General features: G+C 44.6%; 1 protein-coding gene across 2 annotated transcripts in view; it reads left to right on the top strand.

Annotated features, from left to right (window-relative positions):
• Positions 1 to 23,263, top strand: part of Slc18a1 (solute carrier family 18 member A1) — a 28,912-nt gene that overhangs the window by 3,277 nt on the left and 2,372 nt on the right. For both annotated transcript variants that reach the window (XM_036166791.1, XM_036166792.1), the window contains exons 4-13: positions 4,191 to 4,274; positions 5,155 to 5,247; positions 7,149 to 7,238; positions 7,463 to 7,506; positions 9,884 to 9,944; positions 10,019 to 10,114; positions 19,852 to 19,930; positions 21,033 to 21,084; positions 22,746 to 22,809; positions 23,083 to 23,202. In XM_036166791.1, the coding sequence (XP_036022684.1) occupies positions 4,191 to 4,274; positions 5,155 to 5,247; positions 7,149 to 7,238; positions 7,463 to 7,506; positions 9,884 to 9,944; positions 10,019 to 10,114; positions 19,852 to 19,930; positions 21,033 to 21,084; positions 22,746 to 22,809; positions 23,083 to 23,202 (783 nt within the window). The remainder of the gene's footprint in view (positions 1 to 4,190; positions 4,275 to 5,154; positions 5,248 to 7,148; positions 7,239 to 7,462; positions 7,507 to 9,883; positions 9,945 to 10,018; positions 10,115 to 19,851; positions 19,931 to 21,032; positions 21,085 to 22,745; positions 22,810 to 23,082; positions 23,203 to 23,263) is intronic.

The raw sequence follows: 23,263 nt of genomic DNA, 5'->3' as shown, positions 1-23,263 counted from the left end.
TTTACTTGTTCAGGGGTGTGTGTGTGTGTGTGTGTGTGTGTGTGTGTGTGTGTACATGTAACTAATCTCTTGAGCAAGTTTACTGCATCCCATCTTTTAAAAAGAGAGTATTATTTTAATATGCTATGGTAAAGGTATTATTTTGGTATGTTATGATAAAGGGTGACTAACAACAACAACAACAACAACAACAAAAGAATATTGTATCATAGTAACTAGAAAAATCCCCAAATCCTACTGTTTCCCAACTAAGTGCACCTTAGGTTACACCTTTGGAAAGTAAATTTGCTCATGAAACAGGAAAGTAAAGGACAAAACCTATCCAGTATGATGTTCCTAATAAAATGGAGGTGGAATCAAAACAGAGAGATGAATAAGCCTCATGTTTGACCCTGAGATATGAAGGGATGAAACACACAGGGTGGAGTTGCCCACTTTTAGGGGTTAATGCAGGGAAGACACCTGTAGACCTACCATTGGTCCTACTGAGTCTGTTAAGTCCTTGCTCCAAATTACAGTTTCGCCCTCTTGACTTTTTCCTTAGTTTTCTACCACACATCCTCTTCTCTCTTCCTCCTCAGCTTTCCTCCCCCACCCCCAGAGTAAGAATTGACCCAGTCTAAAGTTTGACAAGGATTAGTTGCATTTAGGGATAGAAGGAAGGCTGGAGTGCAAGAGCTTGAAACGGGGTGTTCTTGCTGAGAACTGGAAATATACTTGGGTAATTAAAATAGAATGAAAGAAAATGAAGTCACCAGGCTCTGCCACGTTCTTCTAAACTCGGGGTCACAGAGAAGTCCTCATCAAACTCCATGGGACACTAAACAAAGCCTAAACCAGACAATGAAGGCAAGAGATTTGTGGGGGTGGATGGGACAGGTGGGTCCAGAGGGAAATGGGAGAGGGTGGTGGGGTGGGAACCAGAGTGTACAAGTATGAAGCAGTAAAAGAATAAAATTTACTATAAGAGAGGAAAATTTGGAAGTTCATTAGTTTCCATAAGTTCAGCCCATGCTAGAGAGCAAGTTAAGGAACACAGTCATCCAATGTGACTTGGAAATTCATTAAAATCTTTTTTCTGGAACACATATAAAGAATAAAATATGTTATAGGTATTTAGAGGAGGATGTGGTTGCTGCCTTGGGAATCGTGACCATACCCTGCAAAATAAGACCACAAAGTGTATTTGTGACCCAAGGTATTTAGCATAAAATCCTTACTTACTCTGCCAAGAAGTAGTAGGTTAAAAAAAAAAAAAACCTTTTTCTATTTGCTTAACTGTGTGTGTTAAATAACAATTATGGTTTCCAGGAGGTCAGTAGTGTTGCTCTACTGAGTTAGCTTAATTCTATACAAAAGAAAATATATTTGCCTATTAGGATAGCCTTTGTAAGCCTTACTTGGGCTTTGAATAAAACAATAAGTAAGAACTGGGCATGCTGGCACAGGCCTGAAATCCTAGCACTTGGGAGTGAGGCTTAGATGGTCAGAGTCATCCTTAGCAATAGTAAGTTCAAGGCCAGCTCAGGCTACGTGAGACTCTGTTTCAAAAAACCAAAATTATTAAGAAGTTGCCGGTGCTTATTACTCCTCTCAAAACCCCTATCTGGGACTTCTTGATGTAACTAGGAAACAAATAATGGCCCACATTAATTTAGAAAAATGAAAAGGAACCAGGTAGTGGTGGTGCACACCTTTAATCCCAGCTCTTGAGAGGCAGAGGCAGATGGATCTCTATGAGTTTGAGGCCAGCCTGGCCTGCAAATCGAATTCCAGGACAAAAAACCAAAAACCAAAAACCAAATGAACAAACAAAAAAGAAAAAAATGAAAAGAGAAATGATTGCTTGTTCTTACCAGTGTGACCAACTGTCTTGATTTTCCTGACATTGAGGTTTTCCACAATGTGACTTTCAGTTCTGAAGTTAAAAATTAAAAAAGTCCCGGGTAACGAAAGATAAATTGGCTACTCCATTCTGTAAGGACATAAACATAGTGGTGTTTGAGCATACTAGATGTTAGAAAGTCCGAGAATGGGCACTGGAGGCCAAAAAAGGAGGAATGGAGAATGTTTGCTTTGGGGAGACAATGAGTAATTGGGTGTGGTCAAGTTGGGCTGAAACTGAAGAACCGAAAACACAACCAAACACACCTATAATAAGGGTCAGGAGGATTAAAATTTGTCTGGTTCAGACACCTTGGGAAGGATTCTTTTTTCCTTTGGAGATATTGTTTGGGAGTCCAGTATGAGCAATGTCTGGGTCTAAAAACACGACCTCTACAACCTGTAATTTGGTTTGAGACAGCACTCTCCAGTTAGCTTCGTTTGTGTTAGTCTATAGTAGACAGTCCATCAAGGACATCAGCTGATGTGCTCATTTCTTTTGCACATCTGCTAGCAGCCAAGCACACTCAGTATCATTTAGCAAATCCCAATTTGATTGGGCGGAAGCCCCTTCCACCAAGGGGAAAGGTCGATAGAATATAAGATGTCTTCTATCCAATGTCTATGGCCCTCGAGGTGCACACAACAGATGGCCCAGCAATGGCAAGGGGCCAATGCAATGTAATGCAGGGTCCAGGAGTAGGGATAGGTACCAGTTCCCAGTTTCAGTGGGAAGAACATCAGACTCAGCAAAGAAGCACAGAGACCCCACCTTCCTTCCACTATGTACTGACTTGATTCATGCATCTGTGGCTTCTCAGCGTTTTCATCAGTTCAAAATCAGTTCTAATTGAAGGCTGGAGTGATTAAGTAGTTAACTTCAAGAACAAAAGGCAAACATCATCATGCTTTCTTCTCCCTTTTATGTTTAAATAATGGGTCTCATCTCACGATGCATGCTTAAGATCTAAGAAACAGTGACTCATCTCTCTGTGGAATCTGAGTCAGCTTGCTAATTCTTTTTTTGCCTAAGAAAAATTTGGCATTTATTTATTGTGTTATTTATTTATTATACATGCACATGTATGTCACCAAATGCATTAAGGTCAAAGGACTTGCAAGAGTTGGTTCTCTCCCACCATGTGGGTTCTGGATCAAACTCATGTTGCAGTCTTCACAGCCAGCATCTTTACCCACTGAGCCACCTCTCTGGCCTAAAAAAATCATTCTTTTTAAAAAAAATGTTGCTTTATTTAATGCCCTATTTTGGTTTTTGTTGTGATAAAATACTCTTACCAAAAGCAACTTGGTGGAAAAAGTGTTTCTTTGTAGAGTTCATGGTTGGGAAAGCCAAGGCAGAAACTGGTGCAGAGATCATGAAAGAAAGATGCTTACTAGGTTGCACCTACTGACTTGCTTAGCTACACTTTTTATATAATCCAGGACCACCTGCCAAGGAATGGACTGCCCATGTCCTGCTGGGCTCTCCTGTATCAATTGACAATTAAGAAAATGCCTCACAGACATGGCCGGAGGCCAATCTGATCTAGGTAATTCCTCAGCTGAGGTTACCTCTTCCCAGATGACTCTGGGCTATGTCAAGTTGATTGCTGAATCTGACTGTGGCAAACTAGTTAACCTAATATCTAACAATGGGCTTTGTTATGATCGTTTCATGCATTATAGTATGCACTTTTGATCACGTTCATCTCCATCCCCAATTACCCTCTTTTATCCCCTCTTGCTCTTTCTCTTCCCAATGAGCCCCTGTAGTTAGAGTTTTCCTGCCTGGCCCACAGTCAGGACAAATCTCTCACCTGCCAGGCTCATAGATGCTCAGAACCAACCAAGTAAACACACAGCAACTTACATTGCTTACAAACTGTATGGCCGTGGCAGGCTTCTTGTTATCTACTTCTATCTTAAATTAACCCATTTCTATTAATCTATACTTTGCCATGTGGCTCACCATTACCTTACATCTTCCTTGTCCTGGTGGCGGCTGGCAGAATCTCCGCCCCAGCCTTTCACCTCCCAGAATTCTCTTCTCTCTTGTCCCGACTATACTTCTTGCCTGGCCAATCAGAATTTTATTTACACAGAGCGATATCCACAGCAAGCCCCCTTCTACTTTCATGTCTTTTTTGGTGACCCAACAAGTTTCATTAGGGTTACTTACCACGTGGTTGTAAGCATGGGTGAGGGGCCATTTACAGGAGCATGAACAGCCTACTAGTGTCTACACCACTGAGGAAAATGCTTCTCCTCACGCCAACCGGGATCATTCTGACTCTTCTCTTTCCCAGTGTTTGCTTTCTCTGGCACCTATGCCCTGCTATTTGTGGCTCGAACCCTTCAAGGAATTGGATCTTCATTTTCATCTGTTGCAGGTAATGCTGCAACACACACACACACACACACACACACACACACATATCTCTCGTACCACTACTTAACTACTTTAGATACTACATAAAATTTATATGAGGTAAATAAGGAAAATGCCATCCAGGGAGGTAGCAATTAAGATTCAGGAATAAAGTGATTGTGGACTTGTGGGAGGGGCCCATAGATCCCCAGCCTGGATTAACTTCAGAAGTTATACAGGTGCAGCTAGCTCAAATCAGAAGAAGCCCAAGGTTCTTATCTACTCCCACATCGTGGCCTTTCCTTAGTGTTGCTTTTATTTAATAGGAACTGTTATTTCAGTAATGTCCTCATAGTTTTCAAGGTATTGCTAAGGAAAGATGTCACAGTCTCCCATGGGGCTGCTGTGCTATGCCACTCACCCATCTGAATAGCCTGATGGCACAGTTACTAGATGTTGCCAGCCCATTTTCTCTCCCAGGTGCCTCGAATTTTAATGTTCCTCCTTGAGTGCCACACTGAATTCAATAGTCCACTCATATGTCTTCCCTTCCTGGCCTGGTCTGTGACCTCCACATGTAAGGAGATATATTAGGAAATAACAAAATCCTATGAAACATGAAATAAGTAGACAATAGTATTATTATATTACCCTTCCTTGAAGGCTTTTTGTTGTTTATAACAACATCAGCACCAAACTAATAAGTTATGTGTAGTGAGGAAAGAGAGGCGACTGTGGAAGGCAGTGTTTGCAATGTACTGTGGGCTGAGTTTTATAAAACCCCGCAAACAAAATACCCAGCAAAGACAGCTGCTCACGATGTTACAGGGCTGGGACCAAGGGCTGTAAGAAGCAACCAACAACCTCCCCTGTGCTAACTTCAGCTGTCCTTTTGTATTCAGGGCTCGGGATGCTGGCCAGTGTCTATACTGACAACTACGAGAGAGGGAAAGCCATGGGGATTGCTTTGGGGGGCCTGGCTTTGGGGCTCCTAGGTAAGTAGCAGCTAGACAGAGGCCTGAGTTCAGGAGATGGGGGTGTTGCAAACTCCACAAAGATGGCTCCAGGAGGCAGGGACTTCCCTGTCGTGGAAGACAAGTAAGTATTTTCCTTGCCTCTCTGGCCCAACTATGTTGACTCTTTCAGAAAGATCACTGTGGAAAGGTGTCATTTCTTTCTCCTTAAGCAGCTGTGAAATGCCTGAGGGCCTGGGGAAGTCCTGAAGGCTGACCTGTCCAAGGGAGCAAATGTCCCACACTACTGGGCACAACCTCCCTCACCTCTAAGTCCATGCACAGCTGGTACTTTCCACAGGAGAGCTGACCTTTTGCCAGAGTCTCGGCTGATTTCATAGAAATAATGTCCTTTAATCCTTACCACCAATTTGTGAAGGATGAATGGCTGTCCCCAGGCTAGAGATTAGAAAGATTAAGGAGCTATCCAAAGTAATGCCAGGGCCAGGGATAAGGACTCAGATTTTCTGTACTCAGAAGTCCCAGCTCCAAATAATGAATATATTTATGTTTTCCTTGATGTTTAGACTTCATCTTGACTAATTCAACAAGCTGCTTCCTTTTGCTGAGCACTCTCTCCATGCCAAGCACAATGCTGGCACAGATGGCATAGAGATTAAAGGCTTCGAATAATGTTCTGCCCCCAGGCAGTTTCCAAGCTTGCTGAAGGGAAGACACAAGTCTCATTCTTTCCCTACCAGCCACCATGGTAGAGAAGAGAGGGAAGAAGCCCTTTCTTTGTTTCTAGCCATGTGGATACCCAGCCTTGCATGTAGGTCACATTACACTCCTTTATCGCAATCACTTTTAGTAGAATGAGCATGCTACATCCCTTAGAGCCCTTTCGAGGTCAGCCCCTCCCTCTTTCTTGGTTTGATCATGGCACTAACCTCCTACGGGTTCTCTTTCGCATCCCTTCCTTCCTTCTTGGGTATGAAACATCTTTTGGAGCCTACACCTGGTGGCGTCTTTTCTCTGCTAAAAAGTATGATGTTTCTCAGTAACCAACAAGGATATTGTTGGTTACATCAATGGATACCTCATCGGGCTCCCTGGAGCCCTTGATTGATGTTGCCTCAACCACTCTCATCTCCACATTTCCTCAATACTCAGGGGCATTAGCATCAGTCTTCACCCCCACGTGTGCCCCCATCCAGACCTTCAGTGTTGCTCCTACACATTGCCCCAGGTGCGATGAACTTGGCAAAGTGGTTACAACCACTGGGCCTTTCTGACCTATTCTATTGCTAGCATTTTTCTGGTCCTGCCTGGCCCAGGGTCAGGACAAATCTCTCTCACCCGCCAGTCCCGCAGCTGCTCAGACCCTACCAAGTAAACACACAGAGACTTATATTACTTATAAACTGTATGGCCATGGCAGGCTTCTTGCTAACTGTTCTTATGTCTTAAGAACCCATTTCTATTAATCTATAAATTGCCACGTGGCTCGTGGCTTACCGGTATCTTAACATCTTCTTATGGTGGTGGCTGGCAGCGGCTCTCTGCTTCAGCCTTCCACTTCCCAGAATTCTCTTCTCTGCTTGTCCTGCCTATACTTCCTGCCTGGCTACAGGCCAATCAGTATTTTATTTATACAGAGCGACATCCACAGCACTATTCCACTAGATTTACACAGCATTTTGTGCACAGGACCATTTACCATTCATTGAGTGTTTTGCCACATTTCAATTACTTGTCCTGTTGCTTCCCCCATCCATGCCCTGTGAAAGCTCATTTACTAGAAAGGAAGTCTTTGAGGACAGAGACTGAATCTTCACCTATGAGCATCCCCTCCCCCCAGCCTCAGTGGAGCTTTCAGTAAAGGCTGAGTGGGTAATGTGGAAGAGTTGCATTGCCGGTGTCTGTACTACCTTTCCTTTCAGTGGGAGCACCCTTTGGAAGTGTGATGTATGAATTTGTGGGCAAGTCCTCTCCATTCCTCATCTTGGCCTTCTTGGCACTTTTGGATGGAGGTAGGTCAATGCTTGTGTCTCCAGACAGATAATAGCTTGGCTCAGGTTGGAAATGCATTATGCCATGACATCTATTGCGACATGTTTAGATGGGCCAAGGACTACCCCTTTCTAGGAAAAGAGGAAGAACTGAGGGAGTCAGGGTGGTAGCTAAGCGGCCATTAGTAGAGCCCCAGTTAATCAGTGAATAAACAGAACTGTCCCTCTGTCTCCCTTTTTGTCAGCTCTCCAGCTTTGCATCCTATGGCCTTCCAAAGTGTCTTCTGAGGTAAGTGGACATGAAGCTCCATTGCTTTGGGATAAATAGCATGGCTGAGCACAGGAGAAAGGGGAAGTCAAGAAAAGTGAACCCCAGCTTTGGATTCCAGGCAGGCCTACACTTAGGGTAGCAAAGAAGTCTGGCTTGGTGTAGGACAATGATGGAAGCAGGGCTATAGAAAGAATCAAGTATTTTCTAAGGAATGAAGAAGGTGACAGAGACCTCCAGACAACCAAGAGCATCCCCAGTTGACCACCATTCAGTTCTAGTTAAGAAGTACCAGAGTTTGTGTTCATCTGACTCCAAGCCAAAGATGGCTCTGAGAACTCCAGATCAAGCTATACTTTGAGGGATGTGGGCACAGCATTGAACAAGGAGTTGCCCAGCATGTGAGCAGTAATCAAGAAGGTGCTGGGGTGCAAGCATTTTTCATGTGACAGAAGCAGTGGTGCCAGTGGAGAAGGGATGAATGTGCCCATTACTCCTGGGCCAGATCCCCTCGCATTGGTGAACAGTCTGAAGCCAACAAAGAAGGGATGAATGTGCCCACTATTCCTGGGCCAGGTCCCCTTGCATTGGTGAACTGTCTGAAGTCAACGGAGAAGGGACGAATGTGCCCACTATTCCTGGGCCAGGTCCCCTTGCATTGGTGAATGATCTGAAGCCAACGGAGAAGGGATTGTAACAACAGAGGTAGGAAAGTATTGGACACCATTGGGAGGGCAAGGAAGTGTCTGAGCTGGAGAAAATTCTAGATCTGAAGAGCAAGGGGGTGAGATCCTCTACAAAGTCTGATAGAAAGAACATACTGCACGTGGATGATGATACTGTGGCCTGAGTGTCAGTGGGAAGACTATAAAGAAGTTTTCTTTGAATGTAGTATATTATTTTGCTGTATGAATTAGTAAGGACATAATCACTTCATAATATTAGTATAGTATTTTGGAGGTGTATAGCCCATTACCATCTAGGAGTCAAAGCTATCTAGAAAGATATCTTCAAAGGGTATTCATCTCTCCATTGCTATTTTCCCTTCCTTCTCTTACTTCCAGCTCTTGAAAGTGATCACTTTAATTCTTTTCTATGTTTTTCTCCCAAATGATTTGTGTGTTTTCTTATGGTTATCTCACTTCTCTTTCATAAAAGGAAACATATTCTATATGCTTCTTTACATCCCCCATTTGATAATGTATCCTGAAAAAAACACCCCCTTGCTGCTCTGCAGTTGTGTGATCCACATTAGGGAAGAAAACCTTTCATTCTGTTTCCTGTTTGTGCATTTAGGTGGTTTTCAGTATGTTGCCATCACAAATAGTACTTCAGTTATTAACTTATATGAACATGCATTTTATAATGTTGGAAGTAATGCTTTCTTCTCTGTCTGGCTGTCTTTCCCTCCCTCCCCACCTCTAGCACTACTGTGGTAGGGATTAAACACAGGGCCTCTCACAGCCCAGGAAGCACTCCACCACTGAGTGTACATACCCCCAGCTCTGGCAGTAATCATTACGTATCTTTAACTGTGATGCTGGCTTACTTCTTTGTGTATATATTTACTCTTTGCATCCATTTCTTCACTTTGACTTGCAAATGGGGTAAGGATATTATAATTTTGGTTTTGGCACCTCGATATTTATCCATTGTCGTGTGTGCATCGTATGTGGTTATTGTATCTAGACAGAGTAGACTGCACAGCAGAGATTAGGAAATACTCTGTGGTTCCAACTACTAAGTCAGGGAACACTGTGGGAAAGGTGGGATTTGAACTTGATCTGAAAGAACAGGTAAGATGGAGAACTCTGGAGATGAGAAGGATGGTAATTCAGGTAAAGGTAACAAAGGGAAAGTGAAGTGTAGCTGCTATGCCATGAGAGCGGGGTGATCAAGGCTGGTCATTAGGACCAGCACGTAAACATAGGTGTTCAAGCTCCCTGACTGCACAGCGTAGCTCAGAATGGATCAGAGGAAGAACCCAGAGAGCTTGAGGTGGTTTCTCCTGTAGCACTTACACACTCGCTGTGAGGTTAAGTGCTCTGCCTGTTGTCAGATGTTGTCAACTGTTGCCTGTGGTACAAATGGTTTACAGAGAGATGTAGTGGAAAAGCCCTGGACACTTATTGACAATCCTGGCCTTGCTTCCAGTCATTGGAGGTTGGAATTATATCCAATATGTGGTATGCTGCTCTGATTGCCTTGGGACTTGTAGACAGATGGACTCTGTCTCCAGCTGTGATACCAGACAGGTCACTCCCTTTCCCTAGACCGAGTTTTGTAGTCTCTACGGTAAAAGAGACAAGGATGTCTAAGATCCTATCTTAGAGCTTGTGAAAACAGAAGCGTTGTAAAGTCTGTAGAAATGGAAAGTTCATGTTATTTGTTTTCTCAGAGTGCAATGGGGACTCCACTTCTGACACTTCTCAAAGACCCTTACATCCTGGTAGCAGCAGGTAAGCTGACCACGACCTCCCTATCTGTGGGAAGAGTCAGGCTTTAGGTACTGACTCACAGAACTATCTCTCAGGTTCCATCTGCCTGGCCAACATGGGAGTCGCCATACTAGAGCCCACCCTGCCCATCTGGATGATGCAGACCATGTGTTCCCCTGAGTGGCAGCTAGGTGAGTGACCTGGGTTCCCAGCAAAGGCTAAAGCACCAGGCAGGTGCTGGGGGCCTTTTTTTTTTTTTTTTTTTTTTCCTGAGACAGGGTTTCCCTGTGTAGCTTTGTGCTTTTCCTGGAACTCACTTGGTAGCCCAGGCTGGCCTCGAACTCACAGAAATCCACCTGGCTCTGCCTCCCGAGTGTGGGGGCCTTTTAGAAGGTAATCAACAACCATCAAGTCCGGGTCATCAGCCTCTCCAAGGAACAGTACACTCCCTTCATAGACTCAGCCCCATGCCCACACCCATGAGATGAGTCCAGATGGGTGGGTGGAGAGTCAGTCACCTTGTGAAAGATGGTGGGCAATGGAAAGGTCAGACCTAGTACTATCGTAAAACTCTTTAGTATTTCCAGCCCAAGGCCTGTTTCTGTTTCCAGAGCATCGGCTGGCAATATAACTTTGTGAAAACCACTTATTCTTTCTGCGTTACTTTTCTCGTTACTGTGACAAATTACTCAACACACAGCAACCTAACAAAGCAAGGACTTCTTTTCTCTCGATTTGGGAGGATGTGGTCTGTCTTGGTGGGCAAGGCCTGCAGAGTTAATTAAATATTGCTGGGTGGCCTCAGTTCTGGAGGGACCATGAAACGGAGGGCAGGGGATGCCTGCACTCATCTCATGTTCTTTTGAAATTCTTTTTTATTTTGGCAAGGCCACAGTCTGAAGGACGGTGCTTTTCACGTTCGGTGTAGGCATTCACTAATCCTCTCTTCAAACGCCCTCACAGACTTCCCAGGGGTGTGTCTCCTAGCAATTCCGATCCAATAATTGATCAAATCAACTACCATACTTTCTAAGCATCACCTTTAAAGAATCTTTTATTTATATACAATTATAAGGTAAAATTTTGTTTTGTTGTTCCAGCCAGTGAGGCCGATGGGCCTGAAAGTATCAGCTCCGTTTACAGACAACCATGCTGTCTGCTCTTTATTTTTGACTAGTTCTGGAGATAAAGCCAAGGGTCCCCATGCAAACTGGGCAAGATTCTACCACTGAGCTACAGCCCCAGCCCTGAAATCTTATTTAGTAAGACTTGAGATATAAACCCTAAGCCTTAGTGCCTATGAACGTTTTCCCATGACTTTGTACCACATTATATTGAACTAATTTGGTCTCACAATTGAGTAGCATTTGACTAGTGTCTGAAATGAACACGGAACTGCTATCTGCTCCCAAGAGCAGTTGTAGGAATGAATGGTGCCCTGCACCTGTGTACTGTGCAGGATCGCAACCAACCACACTGTCAGCACACCTCCTTTTGTTGTCTCCTATACTCTAGAAAGGGTGTTCAGCCTCCTTCTGGTCCATAATGGAGGCCCCCAGCCTCTTCTGCTCCACAGAGGCCTTGTATTTGAGTGAGCTTAGAGAGAATGCCTGGGCCTCTTCCAGGAAACCTGAGGACAAGGGGACAGGAGAAACTACGTGCTAACAGCTCAGTCACTACAGGCAGGGGAGGCTAGTGGTGCCAGAGGGGAAGCTGATAAGAACCGGATATAGCTCAATGTACCATAAAAAATACAGAATTTAATTTCAAGGGACCAATTCTAAGCAGGGCTCCAGCTGCACACCCAACTTCAAATTCAATTTCTTGGGTTGTAACTGCCTCTGACCGAGACAATTAATTGAGTTAGGTAGAGCTTGGTGCAGATAACATCGCTTCTGAGGGGGTTCTGTCCACTCTGGCTCCTGGTACTAGTGAGTGCACTACAGCCTGAAGCAGCACTACCCCAGAAATCCAGTTAGCAGCCTCACTTACGAGTTACAAGTCACTTGGTTACCATGTACCGTAAAACTCTTCAGTATTTCCAGCCCAAAGCCTGTTTCTGTTTCCAGAGCATTGGCTGGCAATATAAATTTGTGAAATTTTTATTTCTTATTACTTTCCCCGGTGCTGTTTGCACCTATAAACTCTACACGTTCTAGATGATACTGGCAGCTTCGAAGCAAGTTGGCAAAACAGGTCAACTCCACCCCACTCCTTTTTTTTTCCAATTTATTTTTGTGTTCAATACATCCTGACCACCGTTTCCCCTATTCCCACTCTTCCCATCCCCTTCCCCACACATCTCCTCTCTCTCCCAGATCCACTCCAACATGGTAATTGGTAAGTGGATGTGTTTAAATTCAAACCAAGGTGCGCCTGTTTCCAAAGCCAATGTTATCTTCTGTATGTAGTAGCAGTACCAGGACGCATTGGCCATGTGGTACAAGGTCTAATTAAGACCACACATCACTCTCGACAGTTTTTGTTGTTGTTATTGTTTGATTTTAGTTTCGTGTTTTACCTTTGCCCCTTCCTGCAAACTGGAGACATGTTCTTCATGTTGGAGAGCTCTGCTTTTTTTTTTTTTTCTTATACTTATTTATTTAGACAAGATCTCACTATACAGCTTGGACTTGTCTTGACTTAACCCTACTGTCTCAACTTCCTCAGTGCTGGGATTATAGGTGTGCACCACCATACCTTTTTTCATTTTCCTTTGTAAACGTGAAGATATCTTTGAGGGTCTTGGTCTTTGTACTTATTTCAGGGAGGTTAGGGCAGTGCATGGATTATAGGATTTACTAAACTAGTAATTCATCTTGACAACCATGGCTATGTGCGATCCACCCTTGAAGACAGGCTGTGAACAGTATGTGGGTGTTGATTAGCCTAGAACACAAAGTACTGCTGAAATACCAGCTAGAGTCAGGTGCTGTGGAACAAGTGTGTGTTTAAGGAAAGCCTCATTTAGGAAATTTCACACAATTTACAAGGATGTCAAGGAGACAGGGAGCTAGGCCAGAGAGCTTCCTCTTTCTATGTACCAGCTACACCATTCAGTAGTTATTACCTCTAAACTTTCATAAGCAGTTAAGCACAAATGAACAGGTACAGTTTGAAACAGATTGCCACCCTGGGCTGATAAAGTAGGCAAACACAGGTGGGCATGCTTCACTTGTGCTGCATAGAAGACAATATTAAAAGCAAACAAGCTTCTGCTAGGCCCTGGCCAACTGTGTACATTGGGCTTTGAGATCAGAGTCATGATACTTTCTATTGGGTTATATTGTTTCCTCGAGGTCCAAAGTGGTACAAGGAGGGCCTAGTGAGACCCAGAGAGACTCACACTTCTGGTTCCAAGCGGACCCTCAGGCTAGTGCTTGCCACCAGTCACTCTGGTGGGCTTGGGTGGGGGCAATACCTGGCCTTGGAGTGAGATGCCTGCGTTCACCCTGACCATCACAGGTCGTGACAATAATTAAGGCAAGTATTCACAGGGCACTTCTGTGCCAAGCCAGTGTAAAAGATATGCAGTCTGTTCTTACTTTTTATGCTTTATTATTTTTTCTTTTCTATAAACATTTTTAATTTTTTAAAATAATTTCATAAGTACTTTTATCATAACCAGCCTCCCAGCCTCTCCACCTCTTCCCATGTTGCCCTATCCTCCCTTTAAAATGATGGCCTTGTCTTTAATTATTATTTTTTTAGTGTGTGTGTATGTGCTCATGTATGTGTACATGTGCATGTGTGTGTACATGCCTCTGTGTACATGCATATGTGTGGGTCCAATAGTGAGTCCAGTAGTGTTCTCCAGATGCTCATCAGTGTTGGGATGACTACTTGGGTATGGACAATTTTCAAAGGGGCTCATCCTTGAAGGAAATTGAATCCCCTTCCATCCAGTGCCTGTAGATCTTCACCTAGGGGAGGAGCTTAGTGAGCCCTTCCCCGGTGCATTGGAACAGTGCCTGGTGTGGTCTTGTGCAGATAACCATATTAGTGAGATGTCATGGATGCAGCTTCCTGTCACATCTAGAGCACACCATTTAGCAACAGTCTCCTTGTCCTCAGGCTCTTACAATCCTTCCACAATTCTCCCTGAGCTTTAGGTATGGGGTTGTGTTACTCTGGCCATTTGGGGACAAAGTCATCTATTCTCTGTATTTTGACAGTTGTGGGTCTTTGTAATAGCCTCCATCTGTTACAAAAAGAAGAAGCTTTTTTTTTGTTTTGTTTTGTTTTTTTTAATGAGAACTGAGAGCCTATGCGGTATTTTCTTGGTGAATCACTATCATCCTGTCCCTGTGTTAATTGATTCTATTTTTATAAGAAAACATCTGAAGTGGGCTGATTTCATAAACTTACAAAGTTTTGGAGGTGAATGGTACAAACACCATAGTGCTGGTTCTAATAAGGGACTTTGGGGGATGGTAGCAGCATTTACAATTCAGGATTTAATTCCATCCTTTAACTCACTCCACAAGAGTTCTAGTGGCCCCATGGGAGCCACCTTAATATGTCTCCACAAAAACCTCTCTGACAATTAAAAGACCTGGCCTCACCTCCAGCAGGGTCTCATGTAGTGGCTTCAAAATCACTGTGTATCTAAGGTTGAGAATGAACTGAACCTTTTGCCTCTACATCCAGAATACTGGGATTACAGGTGTATGTGACCATTCTGAGATTATATGATACTGAGGCTAGAAGCCAGGGCCTCTGTGCATGCTAGGCAGGCACTTTACCAACTAAGCTTCATCTGCACCACAGGCCTTGCTCTTAAAAGTCTCTTCAGCCACAGAAAACTTCTTGGATCTATCTCCCAGGACATGTCTGTCTGTCTGTCTGTCTGTCTGTCTGTCTGTCTGTCTGTCTCTCTCTCTCTCTCTCTCTCTCTCTCTCTCTCTCTGTGTGTCATACAAACCATTTACAAACCTTTTTTAAAAGATTCTTTTCACCTGACCCACTATGCCATGGCCCTTCCAAATTCTGGGCTTGGTGGGACTGCCTGACCTTGGCAAGTATCAGTATACCTTCTTCCTCTTCCCTGCACATCTCACCCTTTCTGAAAAGCTGGATGCTTCCCCGAGAGCATCATGGGATCCCCATGCTGACAGTCTGCTCCCCCAGGCTTTCTCTCTTTCGCTGCTTCCAGACAGTTTCCTCCCTCTTCTCCTTCAAAGACCCCCGAGTCCTCTGAAGTCCATGCAGTTCTAACTGCCATCCACTGACCTCTTGGAGACCGTTCTCCCACAAAAACTGTCACACTTGTCCTTTCCAGTGCTATTCCTGTCCTGAAACAGTGACTTCACTGTCCTAGTGGATGAGGCCGTCAACACCGAAGCCTCCCACTTTCTCCATGTGCTCTGGCGCAGGGACCCTTTTCTCCTCAGTTTAACCGCTCAATCCTGTGTATGCCCTTGCTGCTAACGTCACTACTAATCCTGCCACCTCAGGAATCTCAGTTCCAGGCAAGCTACTTCACACCTTCCACATTCTTTAACCTCGCTGAGACCAGCCATCCACTGGCCTCAGGTCTTTTTCTTTTTCCACCTCTGCTCATCCCCTTAAAAAAAGTGCAGTTTGGCTTCTCAAGTCCTGCACAAATGTCACTTCCTTGGAAAGTCTTCTTGGCTTCTGAGATTCTCTTGTGGCAAACTCCTAGCCCTGGTTAGACCTTCTAGCCCTGACTCTGTCAGGAACAGCAAATAGAGCAACAGTATAACACACAGCCAGGATATTCCCCCTTATCTCATTTCACTTTTTGTAGTGCTGGGAATTGAACTCGGGGTCTCATGAAGTGCTCTACCATGAGATCCATCCCTATTTTCGTTATTATTGCACTCGTAGAGACCTAGGATCTCATATATGTTAAATAAACACTTCGCCACTGAGCTAAATTTCCAGCTTTTCTAATTTTATTGTGAGATAGGTTACACAACTTTCCCAGGCTGGCTTTGAACTTGCAATCTTCCTGCCTCAGCTTCCTGAGTAGCTGGGATTGAAGGCATATGCCACCATACCCAGCTCTCACCTGGTATTTATGACCACAAATCTAAAGTATGTATTTCTGCTAATGGTCTTCCTATATGCCACTAGTTATATACTCCCTTTCATCTTCCCAAACAACTGGTTTTTAAAAAATATTTTAAAGCACATTTTATCTATCTATCTATCTATCTATCTATCTATCTATCTATCTATCTGTTTGTTTACGTATTTACTATTTACTATTTACTATTTATTTATTTATTTATTTATTTATTTATTTATTTATGCCAGAGCTGAAGATCGAACCCAGGGCCTTGCACTTGCTAGGCAAGTGCTCTACTACTGAGCTAAATCCCCAGCCCCCAAAACAACTGTTTTGTTGTTAGACTTCTCAGATAGACTGTGGACTCCATATCTTCACTCTCACTTACTGACTTTTCCCAGAAGGGAGGGCAAGGGGCTCCTAGGGTTCTGTCACATCTGCCCCCTTTCCTGCACCTGTGCCCTCAGATGCTGCCTTCGCTCTGGGGATGGCTGAAGCATTCCAGTGACTCCCCTTTGCCTTGTAAGCTGCACCCCTCAGTTCATCGGCTTCTCCTCTCCTACTGTGCTACCTTTCAAAGATAAGAATTCCACCCTTGTGCTAAAGAGGTAGCTCAGTGGTTAAGAGCACTTCCTGCTTCTCCAGAGGCCCGGGGTTCTATCGCCAGCACACACATCATGTCTCACAATCACCTGTAACTCCAGTTCCAGGGGACCTGATGCCTGCTGATGGCACTTCATGGATGCACATACAGACATGGTGCACATATGGACAAGCAGCCACACACTGATACACATAAGGAAAACATTTTAACCTGTGTGTGGTGGCACACACCTTCGATCCTGGCACTCAGGAGGCAGTGACAGCTAGATGTCTATGAGTTCAGATCTAGCTTTGTCCACATAGTGAGTTCCAGGACAATCAGGGTTATGAAGAAAAAAAAAAAAAAAAGGAATCCTATATTGTGGTGTGCAGACTTGGATATCTATTCTCTTTCTGAGCTTTTGCAGAAAATCCCAACCATTTCCAATATTAAAATAAAAAGTGCTCTTAAAAAACTCTATAATTATGAAGCTGGGCAGTGGTGGCACATACCTTTAATCCCAGTACTGGGAAGGCAGAGGCAGGTGGATCTCTGTGAGTTCAAGGCCAGCCTGGTCTACAGGGTGAGTTTCAGGACAGCCAGGACTGTTACACAGAGAAACCCTGTCTCGAAACAAACAAACAAACAAAAACAAAAAAACCCCCAAACCCAAACTCTATAATTATGACTATTTATGTATGCCCTTGGGCACGTACATGTGAGTGCAGGTACTCACAGAGGCCAGGGGTGTCAGATCCTTCTGGAGCTAGTACAGGCAGTTGTGAGCCACTCAATATGGTTGTTAGGGACAGAAGTCAGGTCCTTTCCAAGACCAGTAAGCGTTCTCTATCACTGAGCCATCTCTTCAATCCCCACTTCGTGACCTTAAAAGACAAGTAGAAAGCAGCAAGTCCTGACCTTCTGTGCTCATGACCTCTTCTTGGAGCCCTGCCCTTGCACATTTGCCTGTCTGGCCCTCCACATGGTTGTTTCACGCCCTTCGTGATCCCCCTACTTTTCCTCCCCGCTGATCTCCACCGCCCAGTTGATGGAAGTGGAAAGCTCTAGTTCTCATTATTCCTCTCTTCTCACTCTCCTTGGGCCCCGACGTGGCACGAGAGGAAGCTCCTTAGCTCCACCCTAGCAATAATTCCAATTTTGTCTGCTCCTCTCTGTTATGGCTTCCAAGTAGAGTCTGACATTTCCTCAGGGCTTGAGACAATCTCCGGCTTCACCCTTGTCCTGTGAACCCAGTCTTCTGAGAGTTCATAGAAAACACAAGTTGGGCTGTGTAATTCCTTCTCTGAAACTTCTTGTGCACTCCTGCTCGGCCCCAGCCACCCAGGCAGCCTTCCTGCTCCTGCAGCACACTAGCTGCTTTCTTTATGCCTCTGAGCTTGTGTTAGGTACTTCACATGCTTCTTTCTGTCTTCTCTTTTTTGGTACAAGGGCTCAGCTTGAGCACCACCCCTCAGCCTTTCCTTGGCTTCTCAAATGCTTGGTCATCTTTGCTCCAGTCACGCTGACATATGGCTACATGAAATTTCTTCCACACCTTTTCAAACATTTTTTTCATTTTTTTAGTGTTTATTTTAGCATTATTACTTAGCATAATAAAATAAACTATTTCATCATTCATTATCTGTCTCTCCTTGAATGTGAACTCCCTTTGAGTTATGATCATCCTTTGAGTTTATTTGCTTTTACTTCTGTTTTATGATAGTGTCTTGCTATGTAGACCTTAAATTTACAATCCTCTCCATTCAGCCTAGTAGAAAAGCCACCAGGGGTTTCAAGAAAAATGACCACATTATTCGAAGTACTTCTGTAAGGCAAGAAGGTAGAAGGGTGCTTATCTGCTAACTGCTTAACGAAGCGAGCCCTCTGTGGGGCTCCTGTGCCTCTCTCTCAGTGGTTAGAACTTGGCTTTGCATTCTTACCTGATTGGTTAATGGACACTGGCACAGTTAATAAGCACAATAAAACAATTATCTATATATTCTGATTTTGGAGAAAATGCCAGTTTTTGTATTTTTTCTATTTTTTAAATAATTTTTCTATTAAAATAGTGCTTCCCTTTTCTTGTTTAATGCTTTGGTAGAGAAGACAGCACATTTTCCTTGTATTTCCTATGGCCTCCCCTGAACTGGGATTACAGGCTTGCACTGTGTTTGTTTCTATGTTTATCTTTTTAAAGAAATTTCATTTTATATTTTATGTGCATGGGTGTTTTGCTTATATGTTTGTTTTTTTAAAGGTTTATTTATTTATTATGTATACAGCATGTTTTGCCTGCAGGCCAGAAGAGAGCACCAGGTCTCATTACAGATGGCTGTGAGCCACCATGTGGTTGCTGGGAATTGAACTCAGGACCTCTGGAAGAGCAGTCAGTGCTCTTAACCTCTGATCCATCTCTCCAGCCCCCTATATGTATGTTTTATGCACCATATTCGTGCCTAGTGCTCAAGAAACTGGAGGTACAGACAGTTGTGAGCCACCACGTGGGAATCAAACCTGGATCCTCTGTAAGAGCAGCCAGTGCTCTTCACTACTGAGCCATCTCTCTAGCCCTTCTGTGTTGATCTTATTACTTTTCAATTACTGGCCTTAAGAATACCTGCCAATGGTAAAAGCTCATCAGACAGAACCCAAGAAAGATGGAAAGAGTTGCGGGAGGGGAAGAACTCGGACATAACAAGTACAATTTCCAAGTCACATAGTTCACAAGTGGCCAAGCCACATACTGAACCCCAAACTGTATGCTCCAAAACCCACGTTCCAGATCATCTCACTCTCCTGTCATAAAGGCATGTGGCCAGGACAGTAGTTAATGAAAGGCTTTCACAAACGTTTTCCAACTTGCTCCCATTGTTACCTGGCAGCATTCAGTGACAGCTTCACTCTACTCTGATGTGGGAGCCAAGGCTCAAAAAGGCAAAGACCACAGGCAAAGTGACAAGAGGACAGGTCACAAGCAAGCGAGGGATTTGACTTCCCAGGAATCTCATGCTCTAGTGCTGGTAACCAAGTCAATCTTATACATGCCAGTGACTTATGGGCCACTTGTCAGGAAGTCTGGGAGCTGAGAGCATATTAAACATATTGAGGCTTAAAAAAGCCCTGGTCCTGAGGAAAAGAGGGCTGTAGGGTCCTGAGACTTCTGCTCTGGAGTTGCACAAAGATCTCCAAAGCATACAACAAAGTGGCTTGGGGACCTGGAGGTGTCAGGAGTACTTTGCTGAACTGTAGGAAGTTGGGTGCTTTAGGTTAAGTTGAGCACGTCCTAAGGTGAGCTTCTGTGTCCTCCACAGGTCTGGCCTTCTTGCCTGCCAGTGTGGCCTACCTCATTGGCACGAACCTTTTTGGTGTGTTGGCCAACAAGATGGGTCGGTACGTAGCCTGGGGAACTGGAAGAATGATTGAACTATCACTTAACAGTGTCCTTTGAGCTTGACCCTGTACTTGGCACAGCTTGTCTGAGACAGTCTAGGACACAATGATAAAAAGTGCCATGAGGGAGGTTGACGGGTAGGTGATGAGGACGGGACAGAGGATGGGTTATCCTGAGATGACTGCTTTGGAAGAGGCAGTGGTTACATAGAGACAGCCCTTCCTTTCCAGCTGTAGAGGTAATGCCAGTCCAGCTGCAAAAAAGAAAAAGAAAGCAGTATGTATTTGGGGGCAGCAGTTGCCAAAGTCTATTCCATGGAACCCTAGGGCATTCTAGACAGGAACAACTGAAGCCCACGAGGGGCCCAAAAAGTATGAATCTAGATTCTCTTCCCCTATTACAAATATGAAATAGCTTTGGTTTTAATTTTATCATTGTAACTCAGCACAAAGATTCTAAAAACACATTTGAAAGCAGTTATAGGTATGAAGAGGTATGCATATTTCCATATGGTTTTTGAGATGGTTTGTAAGACCATGTATATTATGAGTAGGTAGAGTCTGAACTGGGCTGTAGAGAGGGATCAGTGAGTAAAGGCACTGGCCGCAAAAGCCTAGTGACCTGAGTTCAATCCCCGTAACCTACATAAAGGTAGAGAGAACTCACTCCACAACGTTGTCCTCTGACTTGCACATGCATGCTGTGGTGTGCCTCTTCTCATGTCACCCCCTCCCCCCCTCTCTCTCTCACACACACAAACACAAATAATAATAAATAAAAACTATGGAAAAAGAAGTAACCTGAACTGGCAAGCACCAGTAATCAAGTGTACCAGCATCTCCCAAGAGCCGAGTGCCTTTGGAATCAGCAGACCAGTTCTAAAGGTATACGTCCCACTGTCCTACTCCCAACACTGGTATGGGAAGAGCTATGAGGTCAGGGAGGAGATGAGGTCAAGACAACGAACGGGACAGAAGAGGTTCAACCTGGTCTCTGCGCACTTCCTTTCCCTAATCTAAGGGATTAAATGAGGACCGGCCAACATGGCAGGCAGTAGCCATCTCTCTGCAGACAGTGTGTGATGATGCGCTTCTCTTGCAGGTGGCTGTGCTCCCTCGTTGGAATGATGGCAGTAGGAATCAGCTTGCTCTGTGTAAGTACGAGGCCCACTTGAAAAAGGAAGCACACTACACATTGTAAGATAAGTTTGCTTCAAATGAGCAGCAGGCTGACTTGGTAGGAATTTCTGGAAAACTATTTGTACATGAACAGACATTGGTGCTGGAGGAGATGCCATCAACTGAAATGGCATGCCATCCAAAGAAGGGGGGAAAAGCAGAGGCGTAGGGCTGTGGGTGGGAGGAACCAGAGGTGTGAGGCCGTGCACATAGATATGTGAAGTGAAACATGTTGGTATCTATTTCTGGAGCCGGCCAGCCAATGGTGTTTTATGAATCCGTTTGTTCAATCTGCTGTGACAGTTCCCACCAGCCACCAGGGCAGGTACCACCAATGGCTCAGTCTCTAGAATCAGAAAATTTGGTAGAAGAAGAAGAAAGCAGGGATTTCCATCTTTAAGAGGCCTTTGAAATCCTAGGCCTTTACTAGCTCCTGGCCTCAGTGGAGACCATCAGCCCATCAGTCCATTTGGCTCCAGGCTCAAGGGTTATATAGAGCTTTGAGCACTGCACCCAGGATGAGCTGGAACCCCTGCAGATAGGCATGAGCTCATGCTACCACACCAGCTTTGCCACTTGCCATTTGTGTGGCCCTGAGCTACTGAGTCACCTTCCTGCTCAGTAGTCTCACTTGAGGATTCTGCTTGCACCTCACAGGATGTTCGAGGTAATCCACACAGACTGCGGCATGGAGAGGGCACATGAAAAGCCCTCAGCAAGTCAGCCCTGCCATTGATAAATATGAGCACCCGTTGAGGGGTTACCCATAAGTATAATGACTTGTCAGTGCTAAGTGGCATGCTAAACCTTGGAGGGCTGTGTGATGGAATAGTGGGTGGGGTGACAGGTAGGAAGGAAAGGGTAGGCAGACTGCCTGAAAGGGCAGGACCGGCTTTCAGTAGGGTGAATGCACATTGTAGCTTGCTCTTGTGGCACCCAAGCAATGCCACCAGTCTCTCCAGTTGATGAGCTGTGAACTGTTGGCCTCATTTTTTTTTTTTTTTTTCGTCTTTTTGGGCTACCAAGTTGGGGATTCAAATAAGATATTAGGACTTAATTGGGTGGTGTAGGCTTTTAATGTCAACTAGGAGGCTAAGATAGGAGGATCAGAAGTTCAGGGATTGCCTGGGCTACAGAGTTCAAATCTACCTTAGGAAACTTAGTGAGACCCCCCTGTCTCAAAAGAAATAAGAGGGGGGAGGTGTTTGCTTAACATGCACAAGGCCCTAGTTTCAATATCCAGTACTGTATAATAAATAGCAAGCAAATCTGATGGTGTCAATGATGAAAAGAAAGATGACCACATGACCAATGAGGACAGCAGTGTGTGTTTGGTAGAGAGTGGCAGATGATGAGGATGAACATGAACAGAAAGGGTCCCTTGCTATGATTTAATGGAGTTGAGTCTGAGGTTCATACTTGATCTTGCTGCTTATTGGCTTCATAACTTTGGTTGGTACCAGTCCAGTTTTCATGTGATCAAAGTGGAAAGGAAGATTATTCTTCAAAAGAAGGTGTGAGAAATCAGAGGTAACACATGTGGCACATGTCTCAAATATATGTCATATGAAAACTCTGCCCCCTGTGCCCCTATCCCAGTGGCACTCTGAAGAACTCTTCTTCCATCCCCTTCCAGGTGCCTCTGGCTCACAATATTTTTGGCCTCATTGGCCCCAATGCAGGCCTTGGCTTTGCCATAGGTAAGTGGTGCCCTCAAAGTCAAAAAGAAGCCTTTGAAAATTTGCTTGGGTCAAGTTCCTTTCCTCCTCATTTCTCCATCAGAAGAGGATGGTGGAAAGACAGGAAGGTGGGGGGGGGGGAAGCTGGCAGATATGCAGAGGTGAGCTCTTGGTTCCTACCTGGACCTGTGCTGGTGCAGAGCATGGGGACAGCAGGGCAAGAAGGCAGAGTTGAGGGAGATGCTGTAGCTATGGGTAAGCTGATTGATAGCATCCTGCTTTTTCTGGCCATAGGCATGGTGGATTCCTCTTTGATGCCCATCATGGGATACCTGGTGGACTTACGCCACACCTCTGTGTATGGGAGTGTCTACGCCATCGCTGATGTGGCATTTTGCATGGGCTTTGCTATTGGTATGTTGGTTTGGGGAGGATGAGAACTCCCAGGTCTAAGTAACCCAGTCTCCCCTGTCCA

This window comes from Onychomys torridus, chromosome 17 (assembly GCF_903995425.1).
Source record: "Onychomys torridus chromosome 17, mOncTor1.1, whole genome shotgun sequence".
In the NCBI taxonomy this organism is placed as follows: Eukaryota; Metazoa; Chordata; class Mammalia; order Rodentia; family Cricetidae; genus Onychomys; species Onychomys torridus.
The sequence above is the reverse complement of the archived record's forward strand: the minus strand, read 5'-3'. Positions and strand labels throughout refer to the sequence as shown.